This window comes from Lepisosteus oculatus, chromosome 12 (genome assembly GCF_040954835.1).
Source record: "Lepisosteus oculatus isolate fLepOcu1 chromosome 12, fLepOcu1.hap2, whole genome shotgun sequence".
Lineage (NCBI taxonomy): Eukaryota > Metazoa > Chordata > Actinopteri > Semionotiformes > Lepisosteidae > Lepisosteus > Lepisosteus oculatus.
The window spans coordinates 35,101,199-35,126,803 of NC_090707.1; the positions used below are offsets into that span (position 1 = coordinate 35,101,199).

The 25,605-nt window shown below is 41.6% G+C and overlaps 2 protein-coding genes across 21 annotated transcripts in view; one reads left to right on the forward strand and one right to left on the reverse strand.

The window, feature by feature from the left end:
* Nucleotides 1-12,547, forward strand: part of abi2b (abl-interactor 2b) — a 104,225-nt gene extending 91,678 nt beyond the window's left edge. For all 16 annotated transcript variants that reach the window (XM_069196340.1, XM_069196338.1, XM_069196343.1 and 13 more), the window contains 6 exons: nucleotides 780-904; nucleotides 5,837-5,959; nucleotides 7,912-8,025; nucleotides 10,019-10,064; nucleotides 10,899-11,029; nucleotides 11,648-12,547. The gene's annotated coding sequence lies outside the window, so the exon portion shown is untranslated. The remainder of the gene's footprint in view (nucleotides 1-779; nucleotides 905-5,836; nucleotides 5,960-7,911; nucleotides 8,026-10,018; nucleotides 10,065-10,898; nucleotides 11,030-11,647) is intronic.
* A 3,217-nt stretch (nucleotides 12,548-15,764) lies between these two features.
* raph1a (Ras association (RalGDS/AF-6) and pleckstrin homology domains 1a) overlaps nucleotides 15,765-25,605 on the reverse strand; it is a 136,498-nt gene continuing 126,657 nt past the window's right edge. For all 5 annotated transcript variants that reach the window (XM_069196334.1, XM_069196333.1, XM_069196337.1 and 2 more), the window contains one exon: nucleotides 15,765-20,339. In XM_069196334.1, coding sequence (XP_069052435.1) covers nucleotides 18,219-20,339 — 2,121 coding nt within the window. In that variant the 3' untranslated portion in view covers nucleotides 15,765-18,218. The remainder of the gene's footprint in view (nucleotides 20,340-25,605) is intronic.

A 25,605-nucleotide genomic window follows, 5' to 3' on the forward strand; every position in this document is an offset into this window, starting at 1 on the left:
TGTAGATTTTCTTTACTTTTTCACCTTTCAAGCACCAGCTCTGCCCACCTTCACTCTTGCTTAGCTACAGAAGCCTTAGAAATTCTGAGGAGAAATACGTTTCAGAAGGCAGCTTTTACGCCAACTTACAAATGTGCACAAATAAGGGTTTTGCCGGGAAATATAAAGAAAATGTGCTGATTGAAAAAGGGGGACAGGTCGACAAAGAGTCTATAAAAAAGACTGTAGCCGTGATGCCAGAAAGTTTTAATACTGACAGAGCAATTATCAGACACTGATAAGTCCTGATAAACCTTTAAAAAGGGAGAACAGACATTTTCTGTGCGTCACAGAGGGACAAATGTAAAAATCCTTTAGGATTTGCAGTGCATGCCAATGGGAATAGAGCACTGGAGATTGATATGGTTGATGGAGCTGAAAGTGGAACAAATAAAGCAGAAACATTGAGATGCTGCTGAGCTGCCCCAGCTATTTATAGCGCCAGTGCAGCACATTGATTCAGAACACTTTCATACAGTATGCGAATGTCTGTAGCAGAAAGAACCCTCTTTTTCATTTTCCTTGTTTTAATGCAGTATCTGAGTGAAAGCAGTCGGAAGGAAGGTTTTCTGTGTCATTCAACAAATCCTCCCCCTGTCTGAGTATGAGCATGTATGCGATGCAACCTCAAGCTGCACCCTCAAGTCCTCCTGATGCCAAAAGGGGAAACCTGTGATTTCATAGCAGCACCGTTGCGTTTTGTTTCCCACGTCCTGTTACCTGCCTTGTGACTCTTCCAGGTCTCCCTGTCTTTCCTCTGGACCAGCTGCTCGCTGAACATGCCCTTAATGCCTCCATTGCTCATGTGAACGCGCAGTCTAGGGGCCCCAACCTGTACGGAATAACGAGGAGCTTCATAAGGAACGTAAGTGTCGCCCATTCTCATTTTAGCGTCACCTCGCCTCTCCGGCTGGGTCACAACAGCTTGCCGCCTCACTGCCAGACCTGCCAGCTCACCTCACAATGTTGCCCTTGGTCAACACTTTGCCCTGCTGTTGGTTCTCTTCTGGCACGCCGGGTCCTGCTCTTGAGAAGACAAACATGAGGCGTCGGTCTGTTCTGCGATGAGCGACCTTTGTTCTTTACATTACATTCCAGCTGTAAGGCCGTGGAGCTCTGAACCAGCTCCTCAAATGAAATGAATTGCAGAACAGCAGCATAGTAGGAACATAAGAAAGGTTGCTAACAAGGCTAGTTGGTCCATCTTATAATAATACTTTATTTTATATAGCGCCTTTAAAGGTGGCTTCTCAAAGCGCTTTACAGGATGACAACAACAATAAATAAAAAGAATAGACAAGATAAAACATAATTACAATATATAGAGGAGACCGTGGATGGTGGTACTAAGTATAGTAGGAGCAGAGGGGTAAAGAATGGAACCAGTTAAGTAAAGGCTCTTCTAAAGAAGGTTTTGAGTCTGGATTTGAAGGAGTTTGGAGAAGGTGACTCTCTGATATCCTTGGGGAGAGACTTCCAGAGCTTTTGGGCATAACAGGAGAAGGCCCTGTCACCCATACAATGTAGACGGGCTTGGGGGACAGTTAGGAGACCAGAATTAGAAAAGCGGAGGTTGCGAGGTGGGGAGTAGGGCGATAATAGTTCAGACAAGTACTGAGGTGCCAAGCCATGCAGAGCCTTGTTCTTGTTCGTTTATTACTTAAGTTAATCTAAAACGTCATCCAGATGCTGCTTGAAGGAACTCTAAATTCTGGCCTCAACCATGTAGCATTTGCACTTTGTTACATTGTGTATCAAATTTCTGTACTTGTGTGTATACAAAGTATCTTCCCTAATATTCTCAGCACTTATCAAACACTCAATGATAGTTTCTTTTTTTTCCCTTTTGAGTACTCAAGAGTTTTGAGGACTGACTTGAGTGAAACATTTCATTAAATGTCAAGTGAGTAATGTTCCTTGAGAGACCCAGTGTTCATTTCTGGTATTCTGAAATGTCACTCTTCACTGGTTGCAAAGAAATTGACGGGAGCCAACAGTACTGCACTACTGTGAGCAGCTCCACTTCCTGTTTTTATATTATTAAAGTTTTAAATTGCACTTTAAAAACAGGAGGTAAAAGGTATCCAAGCAAAACAATGTCTGAACAATTATTTGGGACATATGAACCGTAAGGCAAAGAGACCAACATGAATTGACAACATCTTCTGTTTTTCCCAAATTGACGTGTTCAGTCTGGCCCCACAAACTTTCCACAATCCACCATATTCAATCCCAGATCCCACTGTTTCGCTGTCATCAGGATCAATTGCCTATCTTCACCATGTTACAGGGCATGCTTCACCTTTGGCTACTGCCATCCATATTTTACTTAAGTATAATATTTTCCATACCATTCTTTCTGGGTAGTGTTATGCCCAAAGCGCTCAGTTGCCACTATCTGAATCACTTCTTCTGACCTCTTACCAAGCTATAACATCCTTTTAGCAATATGATGGAAACAAATGAACACAATATTCTAAATAAGGTTTTACTAAAGTGTTTTACAGCTTGAGCAATATTTGCCTCGATTTAAATGTACTTTTTGCTCTATGTACCCAAGCATGCTGTTTTTGTTTTTGTTTTTTGTTTTTACTGGTTCCCCTCTTAGTCTTGTACAGAGAATCTACACAAACAACCAGGTCCCTTTCATGTGTAGCTTCTCTGGGCTCAGAATCACCCTTGTGATAGTCATGTGAATTTCTACTTCCCGTCTAGATAACTTCTGTGCATCCATTTTCTCTCCAGTTCAAGGTCACAGGGGAGCCGGAGCCTATCATGACAAGCAGGGGGCACAGGGCAGGAAACACCCTGGACGGGACACCAGTCCATCACAGGGGGCCTCTTTGGACTTGTTAATATTAGATTTAATGTCTGCCCAGTCCACGATCTTGCCCTCCATTTCTGTTTTAAACACCTGTCCCACCAATTTGACAATAATCAGCAAATTGATCAAATTAGAATTGTTGGAACAGATCAGGAGAGCCACAGGCCTGAAATGAATCCCTGTGCTACACCACATTTATACCCTCCGGTGTGATGCAAAAAAAATTGCTTATTTGTTCACTTCCTAATCCATATGGTCAAAGAATGAAACCACCCACATCACAAAAACACAGCCTGTTTGCCTCCAAAACAGCAGGTGAACATTTACGTTTAGAAAATGTAAGTTTCAGAACTGAAATTCTCTGCCAGTCTTCAAAAGGTGACACAGTGCAGGAGATTTGATTAGCTCCCTAACAGCTAATTCATTTGTGTCTGGAGGTCAGGGTGGAATAGCACAAAGAAAAATACGTTTCTGTCTGCAGAAATGAATATAATAACGAGCCAACTGCTTCCTTTCCTTTGAGGTAATGGACATGTTACGACTTTTACCTAGACAGCATATCAGTTTTGAAAATTGCGATGTGTCAGACTTCATAAAAGTACCGATGTCTTTGCTCTTTAAATCCTGAATATCTCTTTAACATGTACAGTATTTATTAACTATATAGCCTACGCGCCCTCTTGTGGTGATACCTGAGTAACTTCTATGCGGGTCTGACAACAGGCTGATGCCGTTTTCTTGCTTTCAGTATTAACTTCTTTACAGATCAAAGGTGTTCCAGAATATTTCTTTTTTTAGCCTGTTCTCCAAAACCTTTTTGCCTTGTAGATGTTGAAAACAAATATGTAGAATAATACAAATGGAGTAGATTTGACTTGATTAAGAACAGTTACAGTGCTAGCGAGACGAGGCCATCTAGCCCAACAATGTGTAAGTGGTTAATTGCTCCTAAAGATCTAATTCAGCTGTTTCTTGAGAGAAAGCGAGGGGATTGGTCTCAGCCACATGGCTTGGCGGATTTGTTACATACTGCCGCAGATATTCACTTCTCCGTCTCGGCGTAATTCTTCTCCGACGACAAACTGCTAGTTATGTGCCCGCAGACGCCCTGCTCCGATGTGAGTTAATAATGAACGTATTACAACAAGAAATATTTATTCTGCGATGCAATGGTGTCACGCCCGGAGTGTAACCTGCCCAGGATAAGCTCCAGTTCACCCGAGACATTGTTTTAGAAGAAGCGATTAAAAAGGGGTGGATATTTAAATATAAAGGCCGTTTTAATCGGGCAAACAAAATAATGTTGGTTGTTTAAGGAAAATGTTCTGCAGAATTAAAAAAATGTACGTGCTAAATTAGTATCACGTACATACAGATACATAGCAGTAATTTCGACAGAGCATAAATGTAACAAGCAGATTAAATTAAGTTGTTTTACGCTGAACTTGAACTCTAAAGTTCCATTCCAGTGGCAATTTACAGGATGACGCAGTGATAATACTGGCTCAGGGGTTAGGTGAAGGCGTCTGTCATAATAATGCTGATTTTACCATGGGCTTTTAACAGCAGGAGCAAAGTTTAATTGAAGAAGTATTGTACTGCTTGCTTAAAAGGAAGGGGATATTAGAACATATCAAAGTGATATACGTTTTGAAGAAAGTGTCTAGAGGTTTCTAGTCTTCTTGCAGAGCGGTTGTGAAATATATGCACCGGTGGAGTTTTTTTAAAAAAATTCAAGGCTGGCATATGCAGAGCACATGGATCCAAAAGAAAAAGGTGATTGCAAACATCTCTATTTTATGACTTAGGCCACGAGGCTGTAGGAAAAAGAATATTACCTTACAAATCAGATTGTCCTTTTTGAGATGACATTCCATCGTGTCTTAAGGCTACTTCAGTGATGACACAATGTGATCGAAAAATGTTTTACCACATGCATTCTGATCATGAATAGACATGATTCCCGTCATTTTTTCCCTAAGATGTGTCTGGAGAAACATCGTTCTCTGGTGCATCTAAAATATTAAATTTAATTTTAAATGCAGAATCTGAATTAGATGTACTGTACATGTAGGTGCGTGATTAACATTTATAACATTTTAACTGGGAACGTTTTGTATGTGGTCTGCAATTTCTTTTAGCAAAACCTTCCTTCTGTTCACTTAATCCAGTGTGCCATATTTAGTTCTGATCAATCAAGCAGGTTTTGAAATGTTTCTTTGCGAGCAATTTGGCCATTTTCAACCTTTATAATAATGCCCAATCAAGGTGGTTGTTCACCTTTCCAAGGGCATATTTCAGGAAATGGATGCCTGCTCAAGACTAGATTAATCAGTAAGCAATGAAAACTACCAAGACTGATTCTGTCTGCTCTGAGACCGTGAATCTTGTTGTGGCTTGAAAGCAGAAAATTTGGGAGTTTATCAGTGACCATGATAGTGATGGAATTTGTAAATAGTGTATATAAAACCAGAATCCATGTTTTTCAAAAACAAAAAGGAAAAATGTTTAATCCAGTATATTTTGTCTTTCCTTTAAGCCCTGATCCAAGAGTATTTAGAGCCATTGAGTATGTGCAGCTAGAGAAAAGTGCAACAGACTTTGTATTTTTGTAACTTTGTAACACTGTTGTTGCACTTTTAATGGCTTTCAGTGTATGTTTAGTATTCTAGTTATTAAAGAACATCACATAGGGTTACAGATCTCAGTAACCAATGGTCTGGCCAGCCAAATATGGCTGCTCAGACTGACCAGTTCTTCAACCTAAAAGGTTCTCCACACTGCCTTTTAGTGCTGCTGTCCAGTTGCTGCACATTGCAGTCATTAAGCTAACTTTCGGGGGTCTTTTGGAATACTTTTGGATAATATAAGACTTGAATTGTAGATGGCATTACTACACCTCTTACTGCCGATATTAATTTTTTCTCCCGGCTGATCTTACAGTATCTCTTCCCCTCGTTCCTTGTCTTTCAGGTTATCCCAACAGGGCAGGATTCTTACAACATGATTCTCAACTTTGGCATCCAAGAGACCATTTGTCCACAAAACTCTGGGAAAGATCCAGATGAATGCGATTTTAAAACTGGTCATTTTGTGGTAAGCGCACAACCCAATTTGAATGGCAATTTGAAGGAGCTTGAACTTTTTTGCAAGAAAGAGTGGGATAAAAAAGTCAGGGGTGCAAAGTTGATGAGACTTATTCACAAATTACTGCTGTAATAAATGCAAAAGGTGCTTCCACAGAGTATTAGTTGGGGGGTGCACACTTATACAACCAGGGTGTTTTAGGTTTTTTCATTTAAATTATTTTTCCTATTTTTTTTTCTCTTGAATTTTGTTGGTTGCTTAATTATTAATAATTGCTTATATAGCGCTTTTCTGGACACTCCACTCAAAGTGCTTTACAGGTAATGGGGACTCCTCTCCACCACCACCAGTGTGCAGCCCCACCTGGATGATGCGACAGCAGCCATAGTGCGCCACACATCAGCTATCAGTGGGGAGGAGAGCAATTCATAAATGGGGATTATTAGGAGATCACGATTGGTCAGGGCCAATGGGAAATTTGGCCAGGACGCTGGGGTTACAACCCTACTCTTTTTGGAGAAACGCTCTGGGATCTTTAATGACCTCAAAGTCACGATCTCTGTTTTACATCTCATCTGAAGGACAGTGCTTTTTACAGTATGGTGTCCCCATCACTATACTGGGGCTTTAGGACCCACAGGGTGAGCACCCCCCTGCTGGCCCCACTTACACCTCTTCCACCAGCAACCTTAGTTTTTCCCAGGAGGTCTCCCATCCAGGTACTGACCAGGCTCACATCTGCTTAGCTTCAGTGGGTTCCCAGTTGTGAGTTGCAGAGTGATATGGCTGCTGGCTTATTAAAGATAGAAAAATGTCTGACATGATTTATCTTGATTTCTGGCTTTACATCACAAAAACCTGCAATTTCAATAAGGGTGTGTACACTTTTCATATCCACTGTATACAGTAAAGATATAGTGTAGGCTGCTAAACTGTCTGTCTTTGTGCCTTATTGTTTATAACAGTATGTCTGGGTGACTTACCTTGCAAGACATGACTGGGTAGCTCAAAGAAGAGTAGGTTTGATCTTATCCTGAGAATATACAAATCTCTACTGACAGTTGAAGTACACATAGCAACTAAAAGGGTGGATGGTGATAAAATTGGCCCCACTATGCAAATTCAGTCAGGCTATCCTTCTTTGATTTGAATTCCACTTCACAACACATCACTTAATATGAGAGCTGTCGATAAGGGAAAACCACAAGTTGCCGAATCTGTATAGGAAAAAAGAATGTCTTTGAGTACAAAACATCCCAAATGCAAGATCTCTTTGCATTTTGATTGATGGTTGAAATAGAGAACATTATTGTATGTATTTTCAGCATATCTCCAGAATTTACCTTATTCATATGTGTGAAATGATAGTGGAGAGTATTTTAATTACTCTGCTGTGTGATTATTTTTTCCCAGAGGACTGTCTGGCTTTCAGGAATTCCAAGTCACTGCACTTACAATCAAGTACACTAAAGACACAATATAAGCTGATCATATCGCTTACAGTCTTTTTTCAGTCCTTGTCAGTTGGCTTGATTGCTGTTTCAAAAGGAGAATGTGCTCAATAAACATGCACACAAACATCCAGATGGTCATTATCTCTTAAATATACAGAACCAATCTAAATAATGGTTACAAGTAAATGTACAGGGTTCTTTTTGCAAATAACTATTGTATAAAACCATAGTTCTATTCTCTTTACAAATAGGTTGTATTTAGGGTCTATTTCAATCTTTTAGAGACGATTCTTGCGCTTTGAAAACTGCTAGGTTGCAGAACTAATGTTTAATTTCTTTCTGCTCTCCTCTTCAAAAACCCAATTCAAGACGCAACGTTGGAACTTCATGAGAGCAGCTAACCTTTATTCCATATGCACAAAAGGGATAATATTAGAAGTAGACAAGCAGGTGCCAAGTGTTGTGTTATCGTGAGAGCTGCACTAACTGGGATTCATTCATACACAGGTGTCATCCTCCTGTTCAAGTCGGGTACAGTTTGCTGGGGATCGCATCCAAGGTCTGTCTGTGCAGTGTGACAGCTCTACCAGTTCCAGTTCCGAATCGGACAGCAGTGAAGAGGTGAGCGTCTGCACAGGCATGTTGTTACTCTGCTTGAGGCAGTTTCTCTTCATGTGACCTCACAACCTTATATACATCCCAATAGCTCTTATTGGCAATTAAGCTAATGGGCAAGCTGAGACTAATGGGCCTTTTCGTGTGACAAAAGTTAAGCATCTTGAAATGTTTCCAGCACACTCTGTGGGGGGAAAAAAATAACAGCAGGGGTTTATCTTGTACTCTGGTCTCCAAGATATGAGAAAGAAATTGCTGCTCTGAGAAGAGCGATCATGTACCCTCCTGTGCTCAAAGTCCAGTGTCCTATACTTTCAGTCTTGAATAGAGAAGACTACATGGGGATCATGTTATCAAATGCATTGCCAAAGTCCACCCAATGGACTAGAATCAACAGTGAGACACAAACTAGAGGACGCAAGTGGAAGCTATGGGGGAATGATAAAATGGAGACTGTTTTTACACAAAGAGTTGTAGGAGAATGGAACAAGCAACCAGCTGCCCAGTCATGTTAATATCCTGGGTTCCTTCAAGAAATGACTTGAATGATATCCTTGCCTCAGTTAACTACTGGAAAAATAAACGAGGATGGATCATGGTTACAGTGGTTTGCACTTCTGCCTTACAGCGCTGGGGCGCTTGGCTCAATTTCAGACTTGGGGTGCTGTCTGTGTGGAGTTTGTATGTTCTCCCCGTGTTCATATGGGTTTCCTCCCACAGTCCAAAGACATACTGGAAGGTTAATTGGCTTCTGGGAACACTGGCCCCGGTGTGAATGTGCTTGCCTCGAAATGGACTAGGGTCCTGTCTGGGGTGTATCCTGCTTTGCGCCCATTGCTTTCTGGCACAGGTTCTGGTTAGAAAATGGATGGAAAAATAAACAAGTTATTGTTCATTTTTTGCTGCACAGTTATTCCAAATGACCTCTTCTGATCTGATTTTTAACTTGTCTTATGGTCTTAAGCAAGGGGTGACAAGTGCTTAACTAAGAGGAAACTGTTACCTCCTTTCTCATGTTTAAGGGAATGACGGTTCATCTTTGTCCAACCTTGGTGCACTCTCAATACACACTCAAACTTTATGCAGTGACTTTTAGGAAGGAGTTTTGTTTATGAAAACTGTTTTTTTTTTTGCCTGAAGAGCTCATGTAGTGAGACTGGATCAGTCTGCTATAGAGGCTTGTACTGTAGCTCTGAAGCCAATGACCCACATGAGCCAGATGATGTATCCCAAAAGAGACTTCTTTGTTTCTGGATTGATGTAACATTAATGCATCTGTCCTCCATTACTAAGCTTTAGACAGTCAGACAGTGGCCTCTAGTGATCATCTGCTTGTAAGAGCAACCTGTCAGAAAGTTCAATCTTCTGCCACTGTCATTCTGCCTCAATGACACCTTGGTGCAGTACAGTAAAGTTGTACTACAAGTTAGTGCACAGCAGTGGGTCTCCATGGGTAACCTGGGTTTTTCTAGAGATTTCATTTCTAACACTGGCTCATGTGTCCTAAGTCATATATACACACACACACACCTCTGCAGCTCATTGCAGCCAGAAAATGCAAGTTCCTAACATCATTCCAACGCATCAAGATTAAAAGTTGAATACAAGGGTAAAAAAAAAAAAAGCTGTGTAACTATCCAGACCTCCTGCATTCAGGGATGGAAAAAAATAGTTTCTGGAAATAAGAACAATTTCAGAAGCACTGAAAGTACTGCAGCAGGATAGGCTGAGCATTCTTTGCATTTCTTTTGCTGCTGGGCATGTAAATTGTTTCTGGTATTAATTGTTTTGAAAACAAAAAAACGTTCTCCAGCTTTTACCAAGTTTCCACTGGCGTCCTGTCCATTTGCTGAAGCGTTCTCTTGAAGAAAACAGTCGCAGCAAACCACCTTCAGTCATTCACTTGAAACTGCCGAAAAGGCTGCTCTTGGCAGAAAGGACGCCTGGAAATGAAACTGGGGGCAGGCATGTATAACTGATGAACATTTTTCATTTACAGATGGTGTATGTGTTTATGCAGCCCAATGGAAGAAATCCAGCTGGAGGTAGTAAAACCAACTTTATTGGCAGATGGGGGAAAAAATTGCGAGCCCATGAACAAACGTTTTCAGAGTTCTGATGATACAAATATTTGTATAACACTATAAAAATTAGGAATGTATAGTATCTTAAGTCACTTTAGATTTTGCAATCTTTGTACTTTTGCCTCTAGTGTTCATAAGCCAAGTCTCTGTATAGTCAGTACATGAGTTTGTAAAGCACATTTAAAAGCAGTATTCTTAAGAAAACATTTGAAATTGTAACTTTATGGTTGTATTTTCTGCTTCGTTTGCAAATTTACATTTGGAACACAGAATACTTGCAGTAAGCAAAGTGTTTTGCAGTGCAAGCTGCGTTTTTATTTTCCTTAATTCTTCTCATCTTCATGGTGGTACTACACTTCAATAATGCAGTTACTGTAAGTCTTACCCCCTGGGGCAAGTCTTCTGGATAACAATGAACTCAGTCATTGCAGTAGTCCCTTCAGGCAGTTCTGTTTCACAGATTAAAGTCTCTTTTCTTTAGTTTCTTTGAAATTTAATGTTAAAAGATGAGACAATGTACATTACATACTGGGTAATTATGTCCCTGCTCAATTAACTGTCTTACTTATTTTTTAATTAGTAATGTGGTAACATTTCATTTCAGGTCCCACTTATTACTGAAAAGCTTTCCATGTGCTGGTCACTCATAAAAATATTTAAAATGAAATCTAAAGGTGTAACTGTGATAATTATATTCTTTTTATTTGTTGTAAATGAGCTGTACAAGCCAATATATGTGCAAATGAAACAGCAAATGTGTCTCCTAGACTAAAACTTGGATTATTTTCACTTTAGGTCCCGATCCAATTGTTTCTCCAAACCCCACCCAAGACGACACGGTGACAACGCATGTACAGAGTGGACAGAGGAACGAGTCCAGTATTTACCTCACTAACCTCCTAGAGTAATGAACATGGGGACATCCTGTAAGTTGAATATTTTTTAAGTCCGAATAAAGAGTGTTAAAATTCATCTTGGTGAATTTTCAACAACTGGAAAAGCAATGAGCCAATGGCCCTTTTTCTAACCATGTTCACAATTCACTTCTGATAAAGGTTTATTTGGGCCAATGAAAGACCTGGTTTTGGTCATTAAGAAAGAAACTGGTATGATTATTTCACTCTATATATACACACTTGTGCATTTTGCACATATTTTATTGTTTTACAGTGACTATTAGCATGTTTTGCACACACCTTTTATTTTTGTATTACTGAAGTTATTTTAATTTTAGTCTATTCTGATGTCTGTCTTGCTTGGCTTGGGCTGGGCTGCTGAAACACCTCAATTTCCCTTCGGGATCACTAAAGTTTTATCTATCAGGTGCAGACATGCTGACCCACCAGAAATAGCTGTAAACCACCTTGCCTTACACCAGCATTCTATGTGTATGTTGCTGTGTAATAGGGGAAACCCCTCCATGATTTTAATGAAGATTCAGCCATTTTCTAACCAGTTCTGCCAGTTCAGGATTGCAGGGGAGCCAGAGGAAATCAGTCCTTGGGAAACCTGCAACAGCTCAGGCTCTTTTGTTATTCTTTCAGAAACACTGGAAAATACTAGCAGTCCTTCAGCAATAGCATCTTTGTCATTTCACAACAACCCTCTGAAGTCGGCTTATGCAAATGAAGCTCATAACAGAAGCTTGGAGGAAGGACAAGCCCCAGTTCCTGACCAGCAAGAGCTCTGCAGCATAAAAACAGATCTCCAGCCCCGTTTTGTTCAGCAGTTGTTGCATTAACAACTCCACTGCCAAAGCAGTGTCCCTGTCCCTTGTCCACCAACTATGTGAATACATCAATAAAGATGGCTTCCAGTATCTCACTGAGGCTTGTCTGTATCTTCTGAACAATGCCCAATTATCACCTAGGTCTAATCGATTTCTACGTGCTGTTTACAGAAGTACTAAGCCACAGAAAAAAAAATCAACTACTCTGTAAAGGACAGATTTTAATTAAACTCCAGTGTTTTTTTAAAAACACTTACACGGGTCTAAACCACCTTTCTTACATCATAGCTTTAAGAATTACACATATTCCATTTTCAGATTATCTTACACTGGAGCCTAATCATTTTAAGGCGAAAGACCATAAAATAAAAAGGGCATAAAATTCTGTGTAAATGAACAATGTGACTTTTTTAAACTGTGAAGGGCTTAAAAGAGAAACAATTGACATCCTGATTGTAATTAAATTAATGTATTCGCATGCCGGTCCTCACCCCTGTGCAAATGGGTTTTGACAAGTAAATGTATTATCTGTGGCTATTCGCAGAGGATTAGCTGTTGAACTTGGGAACTTATTACTGAAGCCTTAAAAACAAGCATGGAAACAGAAGCAGGCAGCGAGGGCTTTAAAAGACTTGTACAATAAGTCTGGGGCTTGCCTGGCTCTGTACAGAATATGGGGAAAGAAGGCAAATAAAAAAAACCTGTAACATTTAAATGTTGCTTGGGTGTGGTCTTTTTCTCAAAAAGTACACTACAAATTAAATGGAACAAAACCAGGCTAGAAATGCCTGCGCTTCCTTCAGGGACAACTGGTCTTACATGTAACATGCCAGGCAATTGCCTCCAACACAAATTAAATACAGCATCGATCATCTGGCCTACAAATGCACTTAGCCCCTAGTATATTTGCACAGTGCTTTGCCCTGCATTGTGTTTTTAAAAAAAAGGCTTCAGTCCCACTACCAGCATAAATCAATGCTTTTACAAGAGTCACTTTGTGAACAAATGTGGCTGGACTACATTTTAATCAGCTTCCAATTCAGGGCTGAAAGGTATCAAATCATCAGAGGAACGGCCATTTTAAGATATACAGGCTCTAAAGATTAAGCTTCTCCGTCATTATGAGTAAATGTGTGAAGCTAGTTTTTCTTGAATTGTACACAAACGATCTAAATAGGAGCAACTTCCTTAGACTTTTGCTTGGGCTGCGGCAAAGATCACAATGTCCTTATTAGAACATATAAATGCCCTGTACCGAAATATGAGCAAGAACAACAATAAATTTAAACCTCACTGCTAAATTGTCCAGAAAAACACATCACACTGTATCACTACCTATAGAATTGGACAGGAACAAAATTCGTGGTATATTGTAGGTAGTAGTGATCTGATACATTTCCATCCATTCATGAATAAAAAAAATTGGAGTGCCATCTGTATTACTTTCTTTGCAACGCAGCCCTTAATGGGAATCAGCATTTCTTTAAAAGAGCAAAGCTGGAACAAAACTGTAAGAGCACTGTAACCTCCTAGGACTGGAGCTAATTACTATCATTCTATACACTCTCCATCTAGGGCTCATAACCTTTTTTTTTTGCAGAAAGGGCATTTATACTTACACCTAATACCTTAACATTTCTAAGGCTTTTCCAAAGCAGACTGACAGATGGATAGCTGTAATGCACAGTGCAATCATCAATCCACAGAATCTCATGTTCCCCTATTATACTACAAATACTCATTCTAAAAATACACCTGGCATTTCTTTCAACATCAACATTGGTTTTTTGAAGTAAAAAGCAAATGTAAATACTGCCCATCAAAATAAATGGTCTCTTCTAAAGAACCTATTTAGCATATGTTTTTGTGAAAACACGCTCAGCTAGTTCTTCAGTAGGGTAATTGAACACTGATAAGAGGCATATTTTTAAAACAAATATTTTTTTTTATTTGCTTATTCTAGATGCAGAGCTGTAACGTATACTGTAACCAAAGAAGCCCTAAAAAAATAGGCTTTCACTCCATAAGTATCACAAGCATCACAAAAGTGCAATTAACAAGTAACATTTATTTACATACCAGCTCCACCCTTTGAAATGCATTTTTCGGAAATAAACGCATGATCTCGGGCAGTAGATTTACCTATTGTGCTTGGGACTCTCTCCTGTAACCTATGACTGAAGCTTTAAAAACAAGAGCTCACACAAAAGCAGGCAGCTGGGCTTTAAAGGCTGTACACGGAGTCTGAGGTCTGCATAAGTATTTATTAAATATAAGGCAAATAAAAAGCTGCATCATTTAATGATGACAAAGTTTCCTTAAATGGATTAGATTAATTTGTAATTTATAGGTGTCTGATAGCATGGTATGAGCTTGCATTAAGAACGTCTAAAGAAATCTATAAAGCTGAAACTACTCCAGATTCAATTCTGTACAGTGTAGGCATGTTTTAAAAGCTACTCGGAAATATATAGTGCCTAGAAATAAATATTCGAATAACCCTCGGGGAAAAAAAAAAACACTTTTCCTGCTGGGTCTGGTTGCTGAGAGTCGACTGGAAGACTTGCCAATAAAATGACGTGTCACTTCAAAAGGTAACAGAACGATGATCAGTTTGTTGATTTGACATTCAATCAAACATTTGGATAGGCCTTTTCAACTCAAAGCATCAAGCTGAACTTGGCAGAAGCTCCTCAACACCCCCAAACAGATGGTCCCTGTGAATTCAACTCGGGTAACGTAGTACAGTATATCCGAGTTACAACTCCCTGTAGGAATAGAAGTTCTGTTCCCACAGGTCACAATCAAACATGTTTTCCTACATCTTAATTAAGAGAGTAAGGGGTTATTCTAGCTGACTGAATTAATATGTTAATGTAATGAAGACCTGTGATGGGCTGCCATCTTGCCACGGGTGGATCCTGCACATCGCTTACCAGGATCGACTCTGGCTCTCCTGCGACCCTGTATTGGATAAAGCAGTTAGAAAATGGGTGGATGGATGGATGTAATGAAAACTTCAGGCAGAACAAAAAGCAGAAGACACTGGCCCTTGAACTTTGGCACTTCTAATAAAGAGGTGTGCCCTTCTTTTGTTTGGTGTTTAGCGTTCTGCTCCTTGCTGAAATGTGCTATTCTGAGAATAAATTCCTCGCTGTTACCAAGTCAGAAGCAGCTCACAGAGTTTCAGGCCCTCTGGTGGTGGGAAAGGACATTGCAACAGCAAAGCAGAAACGGAGGATTGGCTACAGTCAACAAAGGAATTCAGCCAACAAAAGCCCTATTTCTTAAGACACTTGCCCCTAGAATTTCTTGAATTGACAACTAGAAAAAGGATCCACAGATTACAGGCAGGCACAGGGTTCATTAGAAACAGCAAAAGATTGGGGGGGGGGGGGGGGGGGGACTTCAAACTACAAAGTTCCAATAAATTAAAAAAGTCCACAAAAGGACAGATCCTGCTGTATTTTTTCAAAACTGAATAAAACATACATGGGAACAGATCTTTACAAACCAATATTTATAGGGGTTTTTTCCCATTTGATAGGAGTTCAAATTTGCTCACCAAACCACATCTGAAGTGCCCTATACCCATTGACTATGGATTTGGGATCTTCCAGCCCTATCTGCCTTCTGAAACACTACACACTGCTTAAGCTACAGTAAGGAATGTATTAGACACCCACAACTTACTGTTCATTAAGGTTTTCATGCACAGTAAAACAAAAACTGAAAAAAAAACAACCCACAAATAAAATTGTATGTAGGTTTTGGATGATAATCCAAGTCCCCCAAAATAATTTGTAAGAAATTCCAACTAGCATTATCGGTGATAGAACTCAGGTCAGCAGCAAGAACAGAAGTAAAGGAAGAGTTGCAATGAAGCTGTCCAAGAATTACTGATGGGAGTGAGTATCAGTACACTACTGCAATTTGGTTTTCATCGTTTAATGCAATATGTGCTTTCATAATTAAGATTTAGCAGTACATCAATGATTGCAGAGGCTATACAGCAGATGTCCACAACCTGATCTATTTTGACAGTGACTGCCTTTTTGTACAGAGCAACCCTGGTTTTCTTCTGAAAGCCAACATTAGTACTAGAAGCCATACTCTGGTGGGGCAGGCAGCCCAGAATGCAGGTCACTCTGTCTCTCGGATGTGCTGCGAACACTCAATTAACATGTACGAAAACGCAGAGAGGATAAATGCTTTCCAAGAGAAACAGAGAGTGCAGAATGATTATTCTTCAAGGAAAAAAAAAAAGCTAACACCTGGTATTCATCATAAAAAACCCCGATAAAAATCAGGCATTCCACAAAAAAGCATCTAGAAGTCATAATGTACGTTTTCAACATTTATATTGCAATCTTGAGCTTAAATGCAAGAGACATGGTTTATTTGTTTACCCATTAATTTGTCAGAGACATTCCTGACTTTAAAAAGCTCATTTGGCCAGCTAGCTCAGATATACAGTTTCAATACTTGGTTATTACAGCACAGCCAAGATAATTGTACCAATGCGGAGCTGAACAATAATTTTTAAAAAAAGTTATCCGTCCTCTCAAAAAAACAACAACAACTGGTCTGATAACTAGCAGGTAATGCTCAAGAATGTTTTTTCCCCATTTTAGAGTTAATATTATCCACTTCTCTAGAAGAAAAATGATGTGCACCACTTAGAAACATAGATACAACTATAGCATTACTGTAAATAATTCTCACTTGTATAAATTACCACTTTACAAAGTCATAGTTCATGCGCAGCTGCCTTCTACTGACCATATATACCTCTAAAACATATCTGATTATCTGTAGAGCTTTGAGCTCTTTGTAGCAGTTGAAGAAACTCAATCATAATGTATTAAAATACCAAGGAGCAAAGTCAAGTTTATGAAATGTGATCATTTTAGGAGGTAACGTTTTAATTAACATCTTGACACCTGCTTTAAGCGACTTCATACTACTGAAATTGCAAAACCCACCAAAATCCATTGTCTCAGCCAGAATATATGGAAATACTCAGAATTTAAAATTTATTCCATTTCTGCTCCCATTGCCGACTCTCAAAACATCACCTCACTCACTCTTACGCCAAATCCTTGCTGAGACAGGATCCTGACAGGCAGGTTACTCTCCAGGATAATCTAACTGGGTAAAAAAAAACATCGAGAGGCAAATGTTGAATCGCTGTCCCAAGGGGAGATTTGGTCCCTGATTGTTAATTGCCATGAGATCTCTTTGAAAAAAACCTCCTAAAGAAAACGTTTTTGAGAGGACATTGTAACTTCCTTCCCATTGACAAGGCAAAATGTGTTGCAAGTACACTCGGAGTCTGGCCAGCATTAGAGGCTTAGACATACAGTAAGCTAATTGGTGCACTGCACCCAAAAATATTGGCAGTATAGGTGCTTTAAGACAAGAAATCCCAATTCTCATTCCCTAGCACAAAAGGCTACAAGTTACTAAGGAACAGCAAGGCCAAAGTGAGCAATTAAAGACAAGAATAGCTATATACATACAGGAATAGTCACATTTGGAAACAGGGACATAGCTGGGAAGTAGCTGTTCTATCCAATCATGGACCTAGCCTGCAGAGGTGGGAGTCGGTGATGGTTTATGCTGGCTCCAAATGGCAGTTTTTACAAAAACAATCCGATTGGAGCCATGCTCATTCCAGTTGTACAGTGATCACATTGTTAAAGGTTCTCAACCATTTTGGTGCAATATGCAAAACAAAAAAGGGCTCTTTCAGATTTTGCATTCGATGAGTTCCACGTCTGAGCACTTTCTGGAAAACAAACAACTGAAACGGAGAGTGAAAAAAGCTCATCAGCACATCTACAAGATCAGCCTTTCACAGCAAGCGTACGGCTCTCCAATTAGTCACCTGCGCAGGATGCAGAGAATTAAAAAAAAATGCACTCCATTTCAATCATAAAGCCAGTCTTGCAGCACTCAAGTCTCCCTGCGAATACGTAGGTACATCTTCCAGAAGAATGCGTTATTTTTACATACACTTTTGTGATCAATACGGGCTATACCTTTCTCCCTGCATTTGTAAAACTAAACTCTAACAAAAAAAAATTATTGTTTTCATATTAAATAAAATAGAAAAGTTAAAACTATTGCCCCACGTCTTGCACCCTTTCCCAAGCTTCTCACATTACATCAAGTCCGTAAAGAAGTCCATGCAGTACCAATATATTGCAACAAAAGTCATATTTGTTGTCGTGTTTTAGAATTGCTTTACAATACAAGCGGCACAAAGACATCATGGAAAAGCTGACAGGTGGTTTGGTCTATGGAGTATCTGTGAAACACAGGGATATTATCTGCGCCATCCTGGGGGTAATTGATTCAGAAGTCCCGTTGGTCTTGCCAGTCTACCAGTCTCCGGTGAGTTTGGTGCTTTGGTCCCGTTTCGGGGGCGCGGGGGGTGGTCCCCGCCGTAACGTTGCATAGCCTGAGATGTTGCCCGACATGTAAGAGCCCTGCTTCTGCTGGTCGAGGAGCAGCTCTGGAGGAGGGGGAGGGAGAGCCATATCGTCCATCGTGGCAGCGGGCTCCAACTTGGACATTCGCGCGGACGAGAGGGAGCTGTGCCTTGTGATCGACTTCCTCTGCAGGGTCCGGTTAAGGTCGGCCAGAAAATTGGGCTGGACGCTCAGGTTTCCTTTGGGCGAGGTGGGAGCCTGCGAGCCGGGAGGAGGAGCCTGCTGATGGGGGGGAGGGGTGGTGGGCGGCTCGGGGACATCCCCTTGGGTCAGGCGGGTGCTGTCGTTGCGCTTGGGTAACGTGGGCGGGGGCGTCTTCTTCAGCGAGGCCTTGTTCCAGGCCTGGGGCTGAGGGTTGACCACAGCCACCTTGGGGGTCCCGCTTGGAGGGTCAGCGGGGGGAGGCGGGAGGAGCTCAGAATCCGGAGGCGGAGGGGGGAAGTAGTCGTAATCGGAAGGAGGGGAGGGGAAGTCGGATGTGGGCTCCTTGGCAGGTCCACCCTTGCCCTGCGGAAACATGGGCAGGTTGGAGAGATTCAGCTTTCCCGGCTTAGGGGGAGCCGGGGGTCCAGCGGACAAGTCCTTGGAAGGAGATCCCGAAGAGGAAGGCGAGGGCGATTCGGAAGGCTGACCGAATTTGCTAACCAGGTTCTCGACTTTCTTGGACTCGTGGTACTCGGCTGAAGAGTTGGACTTGATGCTGGAGTTGCGCTGGGGCGTCGGTGGAGGCTTCTTGCCACTAGGGCTAGACGTCTTGGAAGATTTCTTGACCGGAGACCCGGATTTTGCCTGAGGGGGGAGGGGAGGGGGAGCCGGAGTTGGCATGGGAGGGGGCGGAGGTGGGGGTGGGAAGGCCAGACTGCTTTCCGGTGGCGGAGGAGGAAAGTCAGGAGATTGGGTGGGCTGAGTCGGCCCACTGGGTTGCCACTTGGGCTTGGCCTTGACCGCGGGTGGAGATGGAGGGGGCGGTGCTTTAGGCTCGGGCTGCAGCACGCCTGAGGGTGGGGAACCTGGGAACTGGTTTGCAATCTGCTTAACTAAGGAAGGGGTTGGAGAGATAGGGGTGGACATGGGAGGCGCCTTAGAAGAGAAGCTGTGCTGCTTTGGAAGGGTGGGTGGAGGCTGGCTTTGGGGATGAGCGGCGGAGAAGCTCTGTTGCTTCTTTATCGGAGGGGCAGGGGGAGGGGCCGGGGCGGGCAGCTGAGGGGCGACGGGGGACACCGGGGAAGTCGGCAGGGTCACCCCTGGGCCGGGAGGTTTGGGGGCGGTTTGCGGGGGGAATCCCCCAAAGAAGGGTTTGGCTGGGGCTGGTGGGGCAGGGACCTGTGGGGGAGGGGGGGGAGGAGCTGGTGCAGGGGGAGGTAAAGGTGGGGGAGGAGGGGGAGGGGGAGGAGGGGGAGGCTCCGACTGATGGATGGGGGTAATAATATCCTGGGGAATGCTTGGGAACTTCTGAGCCAGGACCGCTTGGAGGCCATTGTTACTTAAGGGCTGATACTTGAGCTGGGCCGGAGGGACACCATTGCTCTGCAGGTGGGACTGCTGTTTCTGAGGTGGAGGAGGGGGCGTGAACTGCGGTAGGGCTGGGCTGGGCGGCCCTGGCTTCAACACGGCCATGGCCGAGCCGGGCACCGGAGGGGGAGGCGGCGGGGGCGGCGGAGGAGGCGGGGGCATGTTGGCTCCCGCGGGGATGGTGACGTGGGACTTTGTGGGCTGCAAGGTGGCGGCGGGAGGAACTGGGGGGCCCAGCGAGGGCGGCTTGAAGTGGTTGCCCCCCTGCGAGGCGGCGGCGTTCTGCAGCCGGGTGATGGTGCTGTACTTTGCAAACATCAGAGGGTTCGCCTGCTGGGCCGGGTTGGGGGGCGGAGGAGGGGGAGGAGGCGGAGGGGGAGGAGGAGGAGGGGGGGGAGGGGAGGGCTGTGGGGACACGTGGGAAATACTTATCCGCATCTGGGGGGGCACTTGGGGCAACTGAGGAAGATATGGTCGGCTGATGGAGTCCAGCCTCACCTGAAAAAGGAAAAGAAAGAAAACAAAACATCAGGCAAAGCCCGAGTCCTGAGAAGAATTCCTCTCCTGCCCGCAGGTAAAAAAATAACCATAAATCAAAGTAGACCAGAATGTTAAATACCGTTACTAAAATAAAAATACTGTAGATTCATTCCATGGTTATATTTGTAAGACGCTAAAATACCACAAAAAGATTGTATTTGTTTGACTGATTTACCTAACGGTTTAAAAGGTATACCAGAAAAGTGAGAAAGCTATTAAAATACAACGCAAAAAAAGAGAAAACGGGGAAAAAAATTACCAGGCAACATACTAGCTTCACTTGTGCAACATGAGACATTGGTCCCAGCTGAACAGTGGTCCTGACTCAAGTTTTTAAACATTTTCCTGTGATATTGTGCTTTTGTGCATTAGTGCTTCACTGCTCCTGTTCAATGACATTTGTCCAATTTACAGGCTGGGTGGAGTCTAAGTTTGAAAAACCCTTAAACTACACATCATTGCAATAATTTGCAGAAGCTGCTTTTTGGGAAAGAAGTATGAGTACTGTACATTTTGCTAGTCAAAGATCTGTGACGGTGCTGTCACTGTGGTTTTCAATATTCAAAAAGTGTTTAAAGGTTACTTTTAAAAAGTCAATTCAAATGCAAACATACACATCTTACAAAATATGAGGTATATCGCAAGAAGGAAATGTTTTCTTTATAGAAATAATCTATGAGTCACACATGTAAACCACTCACACACGGCACAATAAATAGAATGCTGGCATATGCAATTTGGAAAATCATCGTTCATCTAGAGACAGGTAGAGAATGGTGACAGATCAGAAAGGTACATTTTATGCTATTGGAGTGATTTGAGTCCAGAGTCTAGATAGCGTTAGTAACAGGTTTAGGATACAGGTTAACCGTTTACAGTACATATCATATATTGTAACATTACTGGAGTGTTGGAAAAAGAATGTTTCATGTTGCTGTGTGTGTCAAGCTAAAAATACGAAGAACCAATAAATCCAACATTTATGTGGGTCCAGATGAAGAAAACTGGTGATGCTAATACTTTATGAAGTATTTACAGTATGAATGAACAAAGCATTATAGCACCATGAGTCTTCACTCTTCACAGGAGTGCTCCTTTAATGGATGAACTTTTCAGCTCAAGTTATCCATCCTTATTCATCCTGCATATTTGACAGTTGTCCTTCCCTGCCTTCGTTCAATTTGTGATTCTTGTCTTTTACAGGAAGAGAGGAATGCTGGACTTTCCTTTTACAAAGTGCAGAAAAGCACATTTAATCACCAGAAAAATAAAAACAGGTTACTCAAAGGCGCAGAAACATTATCCCACACTTCTACTTTTCATAATGGATTTTGGCTGAGACTGAAGAACATTGTTAAAAAAAGGTTACACACACACTTTTCCCTACACATTCACAGACACCAAAGCTTGAAATAAATGGACTCAACAGCACTATCTTAAAGGCATTCCCTTCTCCTCTTCCTTCAACCCTTAAACTGCCAGAACATACACAGCTCTCGTGTGATCTAACCCTGATATACAACACCGGCCTGACAATCTAGACCACTCTGGCCACTCTCTGTTCTGGTCACAAAATTGGTGACTACAGTGCTGTTATTCATGGTGCTGAAGCCAACAAAAGGTTTGACATTTGAAGAACATGTCAGATACTCTTGTGGCATTCCTTTCTTACATTAATGTTGAATGCAAAGGCATTTAACATTATTTGGTTAAGACTTTTATTCTATCTAATGCTTAAATTCATGCCTTTAATTTAACAAGGTTAGAAAACTGTAATGCCTTAATTATTGGAGTACCTTCTAAGGTACTAAATAGGCTTCAGTGTGGCCAGAATTCTGCAATTCATATGCTAAACATGAACACATAACTCCCATCCTCACGACACCACACTTGTTCCCAGTAAAGTATAGAACAGACTTCTTTATAAACTTCTCCTGCTCATGTTTAAGGCACTGAAGGGTAACTCCACATCATTTTATAGATGTATTGCATGATTAATAGTCTAACACTTAATAGGAGATCAATCTGTTTATTCAGGTTCTCTTACTGTGCGGAAAACTAGGCTTTTTTACTTCTGTTGTGTAGTATACGAGTGGTACTGTACAAAACTGTCAGCTTGCTAAAAAGTGCACATTAAAATTGAATTATCCAGTTCTGCACTCCAGTAAACAAGAAGACTCACCCTCTTCAATGATGTTGTATTCTACCTCAATATTATTAAGGAATTCTACACAGGTATACTAATAAACAAATGTTATAAGCTAATTACCATAGAGAAATAATAATTTTCAAATTTAAAACTGCATATTGCAAGCAATATTTTTTACTAATTGCAATTGTTAGACTACCGTATAAAGGACTATAACCTGTACAGCACTGCTATACAATCCATTCAATGTGTTTCCAAATAATTTTTGCTCCTAGAACAGAAGTACAAATTCAAAAGTAAAGAACGCATTTGGGAGCAAAATATTCACAATGCCAGCTCCCATACATAACGTTAGTAGTACAGTTTTTTATCATCACCTCCACAAAACCAGGTTCTCTTGACCTGAAAGTATAATCCCATATGAGAGCTGTAAGGTAGAATGGAATAAAGAGGAAAACTGGATTAATACATGAGGTGACAGGGAAGTTCCAAGATCAAATATATACAAATGGGAGGCTCCGTTTTTCTGTTAGTTCCAATGATGGCCAGTTACCGGGCTGTAGTACACAGCTACAAGTGTACCGGCTACACGTTCTGTAATAAATTTGAGAAAAGGCAGCTCTGGAACTTAGCTGTCATCCCTTGTTAGGTGCTCGGAACAACGACAAAGCAAAAGAAAAGACCAATCAACAACAAAGCGTGATGTGGATTGACTCTAGTTAATTAAGATACATCACCTCACAGTAACCCACATTCAGAAATTAAGAATTAAAGCTAGAGTAACAAGGTACGAGGTTAGTTGGTTTCAGGTGTGTGGTTACATTCAACTCAACTGTGTCACATTGGCAGGGCTGAACACCACCTAACCTTAATCCGACCCAGTGCACAGGAGCACAGGCGTGCGTGGCTTGACCTTCGACCCCTGGATAGATGAGGCAACAGGAGAAAAGTGGACGTAAGACACATGAAGCGAAAGACTTTTTCCAACACGGCCCCTGCCAGAAGCATGACCGCTCAGAACTAAAAACAAACGTGTACTGTATATCATTCAATTCACACACATGGCAAATGCTCTGGAAGATGCAGCAGATTTCTCTTTCAACAATGTTTGGCAGCTTTTTCCATGAAACACAGACATGATTACTGGAGACGGAGGTTCTGTGTTTTTTTTCTCCTGTCCACTTACATGCAAGAAAAAAAAAATGGCCGATTCATGCATCCTGATATTTCTTTTGGCGATCAGTGCAACCCTAATTTAAAGAAAACGGACAGACATATGCACAAATTAACCAGGACCTGAACTAAAAAGTCAGTCAGTCCTACAAGATGCTTCCTACAGAAAAGGTCAAACTGATAAAAACTATGAACTGATGCAGAACACTGAGGGAAAAAAAACAGAAGAGCATTCAGAGGGCCAAATACATCAATTGGGAATAGAGTAGCATGTTAAACACTGTCACCACACAGTTGTAAATGCAATCTTGATGCATAAACATATGAACATCTCATACTTCAATGCCAAAAACACATCCAGAAAAACCAGGCTTCACATGTGCTGATGAGAGAGTTAAATTGAGGATACAGTAAAATTGTTAACAGAAATTACAACACTTTGTGGGAGGTTAAAAAACTGATTTATCTGTAGATAGCTATGAATCTGTTAAGATTATCTATGATTAAGGTTTTATATGTTGGCTCCAGAGGAAAAGTAAAGCATTGCATTTCAAGCAATAGTTCTAGGAACACCAGATCCTGTTTAATTAACCCCAATTTACCTCTAGACTCCTTATCTAATTAGATAATGATACAATATTGCATCTCAATACCTTAGAGAGGAATGTAAACCCTCTTCAAACACACAATATCCTTCATATTGAATATTTAGCACAAGATTGTATTCTGAAATTCATTACAGCTGCATATCGCTGACAACAGAGTGAAAACTGTCCCCACACCAAAGAATTTGTGCACCATATAGTAGAAGCCAGAGTGCATTTGCTCTGAAAAAAAATCAAGAGAAGCTTTTGGCTTGGGTGCTAGGAGTGCCATTTGATTGAAGTAGTTTGCCAGACCTTTCATGTAAATGTGTAACAGTTGATGTATTACATAAAGAACTACGTTGTAAAAAAATATAGAACTACAGACCCGCTAGCAGGTCTCCTGACAATTTTGGACATCAAATCACACTGCGGGACATGTTGGGGTATACAATTATCGTTCATAGGAATATGCTCCCCAGTCCTATCTGTGTGTTAACAAATAGTGAACCATGGCGTACAGTTTTCACACAATAGATATTTGAGTAGACTTTGTAAGCACAGAATAAATTTGGTCATTTCACAAAATTCATGTGAAAAATCCTCAGTCAGGCCACTATAGGGTTAGGGAACACTGAAATGTCTTGTTACATGCACCACCCATCTACTCCAAACAGAACTCAATGCTCAATGCTCATTTTCATGCAAATGTCTTGGTGTGAAAACCCTACTGTTAGCCCTTCCTGCACCTTCTCATCCACAGAAAGAGGTAATTTTCGGTAAAAGAACTTCGACATTTTACAGTTTATTAAACTGCAGGGTGGTATGGCCATATGGCCAGCAGTCATATCACCCTGCAACTCACAACTGGCAGCCCACAGAAGCTAAGCAGCTGTGAGTCTGACCAGTACCTGGACGTGTGACCACCTGGGAAAAACTAAGGTTGCTGCTGGAAGAGGTGTTAGTGGGGCCAGCAGGGGGCGCTCACCCTGTGGGTCCTAAAGCCCCAGTATAGTGATGGGGACACTATACTGTAAAAAGCACCGTCCTTCAGATGAGATGTAAAACAGAGATCCTGACTTTGAGGTCATTAAAGATCCCATAGCGTTTCTCGAAAAGAGTAGGGGTATTAACCCCAGTGTCCTGGCTTTTACCAATCATGGCCTCCTAATAATTCCCATCACTGAACTGGCTTCATTACTCAGTTCTCCTCCCCACTAATAGCTGGTGTGTGGTGAGTGTACAGACGCACTATGGCTGCTGTCGCATCATCCAGGTGGGAGCTACACACTGGTGATGGTGGAGGGGATCCCCATTA